This window comes from Falco biarmicus, chromosome 4 (genome assembly GCF_023638135.1).
Source record: "Falco biarmicus isolate bFalBia1 chromosome 4, bFalBia1.pri, whole genome shotgun sequence".
NCBI classification, from domain to species: Eukaryota; Metazoa; Chordata; class Aves; order Falconiformes; family Falconidae; genus Falco; species Falco biarmicus.
Genome location: NC_079291.1, coordinates 11,691,839 through 11,699,432, shown reverse-complemented (window position 1 = coordinate 11,699,432; position 7,594 = coordinate 11,691,839). Strand labels below are relative to the sequence as shown.

General features: G+C 41.8%; 1 protein-coding gene across 2 annotated transcripts in view; it reads right to left on the bottom strand.

Moving 5' to 3' along the window:
• The window catches only part of CNOT10 (CCR4-NOT transcription complex subunit 10), a 36,397-nt gene continuing 28,803 nt past the window's right edge, over nt 1-7,594 (bottom strand). For both annotated transcript variants that reach the window (XM_056335036.1, XM_056335035.1), the window contains exons 14-19: nt 5,933-6,046; nt 3,974-4,104; nt 3,270-3,305; nt 3,032-3,159; nt 1,637-1,712; nt 1-300 (exon numbers count right to left, since the gene is read on the bottom strand). In XM_056335036.1, coding sequence (XP_056191011.1) covers nt 146-300; nt 1,637-1,712; nt 3,032-3,159; nt 3,270-3,305; nt 3,974-4,104; nt 5,933-6,046 — 640 coding nt within the window. In that variant the 3' untranslated portion in view covers nt 1-145. The remainder of the gene's footprint in view (nt 301-1,636; nt 1,713-3,031; nt 3,160-3,269; nt 3,306-3,973; nt 4,105-5,932; nt 6,047-7,594) is intronic.

The following is a 7,594-nucleotide window of genomic DNA, read 5'->3' as shown; positions in this document are numbered from 1 at the left end:
TGCCTTTGTTTATCTGTTTTATTAAAAATTTACATAAATGAACACACTCCAGCAAATGGGGTATGCAGGTGTCCTAGGTTAAAAAAAAAAATATACAAAAGCCCAAGCCCTCACGGGCAGGGCAGCAGCAGGCTGAAGCACAACCTCACTTCCTTTGAACAGTGGTGAAAGCTGGCATCTGAATGGGCTGGATTGAGTGGACTGGCTGAAAAACAGGCTTCTTCCGCATGTCGGAGAGTGTTTTCACAGAAGGGAGAAGCTGGTTTCTCTTGATGATCTGCAGTGCCAGCTGCGTGTTACCTACAAGACAACTTTCGATTAGACGAAGGTACTTTCTTTTTTAACTTACAAATCACTGTTCTCAGCACAGAACTGCCAAGCCAACCCTGGGCCCAGGCCATGTACACCCAACGGTTCCCCGATTCAGTGAAATGCTGACACGGACATGAAAAGCATTAGACAAAAGTTAGTTTCAGAAAATAGTATTGCTTGATTCTACCTACTCTGAGCTGAAGACATCAGGCTTTTACCTCAGAGCTGGAAGATGCCAGAGCACCTTCTACATTTCTGAAGGGCACCTCTTCTCTCTCCTGTCTGCATAGTGAGGCTCTAGCTTTCACACCAAATGCGCTCACACTGACATTACAGACAGTAATGCAAGTGTCAAGGGTGCGTATAACATTTGTAAAAGAAGAAATCTGATTTTTCAACTGACGGCCCATCATTTAATGGCCTATCAAATAAACAATATAAATGGAAAACTTAACATCTCTCCCTCTTATCAAATACTTCTCTTCCACTGAAGTTTTAGTTTTAAAAGAGATGCATTGGTTTGTTGCCATTTATAGAACAAAAAAATGTCTCTAGTCCTTTTGGTTATGTATTTTGAAGGGTGTGAGAGATGTAAATCCAACTTTCCCCTCTCTTCTGCTCTGTGCTACTGTGTTGCAGAAAGAAAGGTTTCCAAAATTCCAACCTAGAAACGTTTTTGTAAGAAAAGCATTGTAGAAGTCTCAATTCTGAATACCGACGCTCAAGTCCTTGGCCTGCCTGCAGTGCAAGACAACTGAAGGGCAACAAGCACACGGACCGTTTCACAACACTGGGGTATTAAGTCAGTCCTGAAGGGCACAGGTCCACAACCATGACAGCTGCAGGCTGCTCACGCTGCAGAATTCAAGTGTAATCCTTCCTGTTTCCCATTATGTAGAGTTTTGTTCCCAAGCAAACACAGTGAACCTTCAAAAGGAAGGATTTTGGAAGACAGAGTTATCAATATTACAAGTTTTGTTGCAGTACTTGCTACATAGGCCTTGACATGGCTTCTCTGGGAAACTGGGATTGCAGTTGTCTTGTAAGGAAAAGCCTTTCAAACCCTCTTCAGAATATAAACCTCAGCAAGGGTTTTACTGAGCCTGTCCAAGACTGCCGACTTCTGCACAAAGTATAGAAGATTGCAGCTCAGACAGGATGGCAATAAACTACAGAAATGAAGGTGTGGATACACAGATCCATAGCAGTGTAAAATGAAGTACCATCCAAAATACCGGCACGACTCTAAAGACCAGGAAGGATGACTACCACCCTCTCCCCCTTCTATCCCAAATCTAGGTTGACAGAACATTTCAAAACTTACCATTCTGTAATTCAAGATACACAGCCAGCAGAATAGCCTCTGGAGGGATCTCTTTGGGGTGGATCAGTGAAGCAGCCTTATTGAAAAAGAAGAGGGTGGGGGAAAAAAGTGCTTAAGAGAAACATCCAGCTCAAAGAAAGATTAGTTCCAATCCAGCTTGACAAGATTGTTACCGCCATCTTAGCTAACAAAAACAAGTAATTCACGAATTAAGAAGACTTTTTTCAAACTAATACATTCCATCAGGTTTATGCATGCAAGGAGAGACTAAATGATTATCTGCATCTTGTTTCACACTAATTAGCAGGACCATCTGCTCTGTTTATGTTAATATAAATCTGAAATTCTTGGGCCAGTCTACTGTGGTTTCCTAGTGAGATGACAGGTGAAGAAGGTAACTTCCACTGTTCCAAAGTTCAGAATACAAAGTTGACAAGTATCATTTATTAGCTTTCCATATACAAACATTTTTCAGCTATGAAGTCAATTAATTTAGGGTAGATGCAGGAGACCTGCTATACGTTACATCCACAGATGGCCTTCCACTCCTTTGGGCTTTACACATGTGCTGCGGAGCCCATGCACAGGCACCTACCCACTCCTAAGAGGCCTTGGGAGGAAAATAAGCAAAACAAGTGCCTGAAGCGGTTAAGAACCTCACAGAATTTGAACTTGTTCACCTACACAACTACTATGAAGTAATTTGGAAGACTGCTGTTTCAGTTTGCAGCTCAACAAAAACGCATCCGAGTAGTTTTTCTGACAGATAGGAATGGCTGCGAAAAAGAGACTAACATCATCATGGAAAGACTTTGGTCCCAGCCATAAGAAATAGCAAATGACACAGGCTAAGCGAAGACAGAGTTTCAAAAGCAGTACTTGAGAATTCTTGGGACAAGAAGCAGGTAAGGACCCTACCACCAGCAGAAGTGCGGTTTGTTCTCATGAACCTAAAGTTAATAGCTTAGATGGTGAGTTATTAACTGATAAGAGGGAAGTAAACTCAAGGTCCTCAAGAACTTTTTCCTCTGAAATAGAACCATTACTAGTGGACCATTTAAAAATACAAACACAAACAAAGCAATAAACCCCCCACCAAAACAACTTAGAAAAACTGAAAAGGCTTCCTAATCATATTCCATTGTTTTGGTATGATCTAAGGAAAAAAACCAATAATGCTTCCCATAGTGGTACTGAACTATTTACACAAGAAATATGGAATTCTTCATTTTACGTTACTAATAGAGATTGGTTCATAAAGGGAAGAGAGCTGCCTTCTGAGCAAAGTCTGCAAATAAACCTGCCTATGAAATCACCAGGATTTGCTGTGGTACAAATGACACTCTGAAAGAAGTACGTTTGTCCCTAAAGCTGTCTGAGTTTTGTTTTTCATACCTGATGAAGACATTTTCGAGCTTTGTCATATTCACTCCTCAAACAGTAAGCACTTCCAAGGTTAAATAACATCATTGTCCGTGCAGATGTGACTGAACTGGGGTAACACTGTGGGGTCTGCTTGCCAGCTGAAATAAAATAATAATAATAAAAAAAGTCTCTTTTTCTTCTTACACTTTTATTCCGAACTGGCCGAGTAAGTTCCTGTACTCTGCTGAGTACAACGGCTGGTACTTACAAGATTCCATTGCCTCATTCTCTCCTTTGTCAGACCCTGCAAAGAAAAAAAATAAACACAAAACCCATCATGTTCTGTGAGCTTTTTAAAAGCTTGTTACAAAAATAATACAAAGATACAAACTCACTTCTTTCTTCACAGTCTGACATTAAAGAGGAAAACCATATCAGTTTGCTCAAGAGTTAACATCACTTAAGACTTCCTATCTCTAATGTTTTGCTTTTACATTTGTGGATGAATGCAGTGAAGTTTAAATTGCAGACATAACTGACATCAGAGCTGCTGTAGACTTGACTATACAGATGGGCTCTGAAGTATTTTTCTGTTACAGAATAACACTCCCAATTGGAAGCACTGCAAGAAGATTAAGATACAGATTAACTAAATTCTTCCCACTCTTATCTCTCACTAAATGCAATTTTATCTTCAAACAAACCAGAAGGCTAGAATATTCAATTCCATTTATGTTACAGAATTAGCCACTTCAAAGGAACACAAACACACAAAAGACAAACCAAACACAAAGTAGGAACGAAGGCAAGGAAAACAAAAACACGGCAACAGAAACACAAACAAAAAAGCCCCGAACAACCGATGGTGTTAAAACAAGATGTCTTCATCATCATTATATTTGTATATAGAAAGTTACAGCAGGAAGGCAGCTGAAAGCACAACCAGTTGTAATGAAGTGTAGATTCATTAACCTTGATCCTGCTCATTTGAAGAGATCCCGAGGGAAACATCAGTGACGTTCTCGGGGTTCAAGTGAGTGATGGCATCAGATATTCTGTCTAGAGAGATGAGAGCCTCCGCTGCATACAAATGCCCAAGAAACCTACAACAGCAAAGAGTTAGGTACAAATGTCAGCCTAACAACCCCCACAATTTCTTATACATGACAAACCAAATGTAGTTTTTAATGCAAACACTTGGAAACTATTACTTGAAATACTTGCATGGAAGTTAGCTTGCTTATGAAGTACTGTCCTAATACCCGGTTCTGCCATTTGCTGCTTTTAGGCACTAATGTTGTCAAAAAATATGCATCCGAGTAATGACAATTCATTCATACACAGGAATTGCTGTTCCAGAAAGACAGTACCTTGGTATGGCTTTTATCTTGGAGACTTCAAAAAGGAATCCTTACAAAAACACCGCAGGATACAGATACATCTACAATTTGAGGTGTTAAGTGACTTTATGCTCAAAAGCTAATTCTGTAAGGTAGCTGCATTTCTAAGGACAGCAACTCTAGAGGCCTGTCCATGGGGCACAAACACGTTCCCAACTGCAGATTTTGCAAAAGAATTAAGCAAGTCTGATGTTTGGCACTGGTAGTTCAGCTCAGCTAATCAGCAGCTTTCCTTTTCAACTCTGGAACAGAAGGAATCCTGTTGATCCAGAGTGTGTAGTTAGGTCACAAATATTTATTCTGAAACAAAAGTTGAGCAAAAAGAGTTCATGCTTGTTCTGTGCAGCTGTATACAGTACACTTCAAACTGACTGTACAGTTTGCAACAGATTACAAAACATCAGGTAAAGGATCAGTCGGTTATCCAAAATAATTTCTGCCATTCAGATCCAATACAGCAAACTTAACTTTCTACATGCAATTTATTTCACTTAACAGGAGCAGTTCAATATTGCTGATCTGCGCAAAAGCCTAGTTTCCTGGGACTGAGGACCATGGCTCCTTATCTTTGTAAAAACCTGTCATCTAGCATTTCTTGCATTACATAATGGTAACACTGCCCTCATAAAATTATGTGTTACCTTGTAAACTCCTCTAAAATCTTGCTTATACAATGACTGCGTAAAAAGATGAGCTTCTGCAGTAGTCTGCAGCGTGGGAGCTATGGGCTATTATGGAGTATACTGCCAGCATATAAAATAAGCACAAGTTAGCTTACTTCCCACAAGGACATTACCAGTTTTGAAAAATATTACTGCTTTAAAAGTCTGCTGTATTTTATCCTGTATATGACATAGGAATTAAATGCACAAACAAGGTCAGAAGGATGAAGCTAAGCTGGGTTTTTTGAATTTGCACAGCTGTATGAGAATTGGTGGGTAAAAATGGAATGAGCTTTAAATATCCTTCCAAAAAATACAGTGTCAAATGAGACCTGGAAAAGAGAAACTGAAGAATGGAACCTATATAAGCTACAGTAGCAGGTGAAGTGACAGTCCTGCACACCCAAGACCTGGAACCCTACTGACTGAGCAAACCTTCCCCTCCAGGGCTGTAGTTTCCTAAGTGAACTTTCAGCAGCACGTTGGTTTGGGCCACCGGCTACCCCCAGCTGCTCGTTCCTGCCCTCTGTGCTGTGCCAACACAAGCACGTGCAGCCCCACAGTGAATCAGGACAGAGACCTGACAGCCATGCCACTGCATGGCGACCCGTAGCTGGAGGTTAACAAATAGCAACAAAAAGCAGCAATAGGTTCCACATTACATGGAAGTCATACACAAAGGAGGGGACTCACGTTCCTGCGTGTCAATGAACATTTAGGTAGGGCTTCGACAAGAACAGGAGCGGGCCAAGCAATTCTTTGCATCAGATACAGAATTGGCAAGCAGCTACAGACATTGGAAGCTTCAACTCAGAACTCTCCAGCAAAAAGCAGGGCTGAGAAAGAAGAAATGACCGTATCAGACTTACTTAAGAGACCCTGACAGCTTTGGTTGCTGAAGAAGTTTATCTGCATGATTCAACGCCATAAGGTTATCACCCAAAGCCAGAGCCACGTAAGCACTACACGCAAGTATTGAGCACCTGGAGGAAGGGGAGAAAAAAAAAAAAAAAAAAAAAGAAAAACAAAAGGGAAGGGGGAAAGCCAATGTTAAACAGAGAATTCCGTGATTCCAAATGCAGCTGTTAAATTTCTTTCAAGTGCTGAAGAAACAAATCATAAACTTTCAATAATATCTTTGCATCAAGGCACGAAGTAAAGGAGCTAGTGTTTCATAATCTATGGCCTCAATCCTATTCACTGAATTAGGAAATATACACATTGTGCTCTACAAGTGTAAACCAAGGATGACCATGGCATGCTCAGCAAGATTTTGCAATTTTGACCACAAATAACAGATGAAAAAAAGATGGATGTCGCCACGTTTCATTTTTCTCATGGACAGTTTCCCTTTCTCCCCCTCTTGTTATGCATTTTGCCTTGGACTCTCATCTGTACTTCCCTGCCTTCCCCCGCTTCTGCTGCAGCAAAGGGCAGCAGATTTGTGGATTGTACCTTACAGAAATCTACAGACACACAGTAGCAATCAGTTAAGTTGTAACATGTTTCACTCTTGTACTGTACAACGTTTGCACACAGGGAGACAATAAACACTGGAGAATTTGGTGCTTCCAGTTTTGTGTTCAACAGAGAGCTGTAACCCGCTGCCAGAGACTCCGACTGATCTGTGGCATTTTGTTGCTGTCACAGGCTTTCTTATCTTTCCAAACCCACAAAATCTCTGACAGTTCCTGTAATGAAATCTGAACTACTCGGATTTTCCATCTTCAAACAATAACCCCACGTCAGGATGGCATCATTAGGCCCGGCTTTATACTTTGTAATAACTCCCCACCCCTCCCCAAACACGGCACTCGGGGAGGGGATATTTTCCACTTCACAAGACATTAGTCAGTGCAGGCTGCCTTGTCCTCGGGGCACAGGCCTCTGCCCACCATGCCTTGCTGTAAGCACGGAGTCTGTCCTTCTCCAGGGAGGAAGAGCAGATCCTCTTGGTTGGGAGCGACGGGAGGAAAGCCTCCGACTCTCCCGACAGTAGGTGGGCTATTACCATGCCAACCTTCTGGCAACTGTCAAGCCCACTTTCAGTCCAGCAGTAAGTCATGTAATTCATGGCAGGACCTGGGGTGCCTTTATTCCCCTTTCCCAGGAGGCATGCTCCTTAATTATGCGCAAGAAGGATAAGAAACTCCTCCAGTGTTTCTCCCTACCCCCCACTTCCTCTCCACCGTGCCCAGATGTCACATCAAATCTGAACACATACAAAAGCTTGAGAGAGGGAGAGGAAAGCTTCCCCAGCTCAAGTCCCAAACCTAAAATATTTCTGAAAGGTTACGGCTGGGGAGGGGGAGGGAACAGGGGTAAAAAAAAAAAAAAAACAACAAAAAACAGCCCCCCCCCCGTAATAACAGCCTGCTTCTAACCAGTCTCTTCTCATCTCTGCCTCAAAGTAAGCAGAGATGCTCAGCATCACCAGCTAAACACCCTTAGACAAAAGTCAAGGCCTGCAGAGCTGGCTGCTACTGCCCCTTACAATAATAGGAGGCTTCTATTTCCCACAACTTCTATAA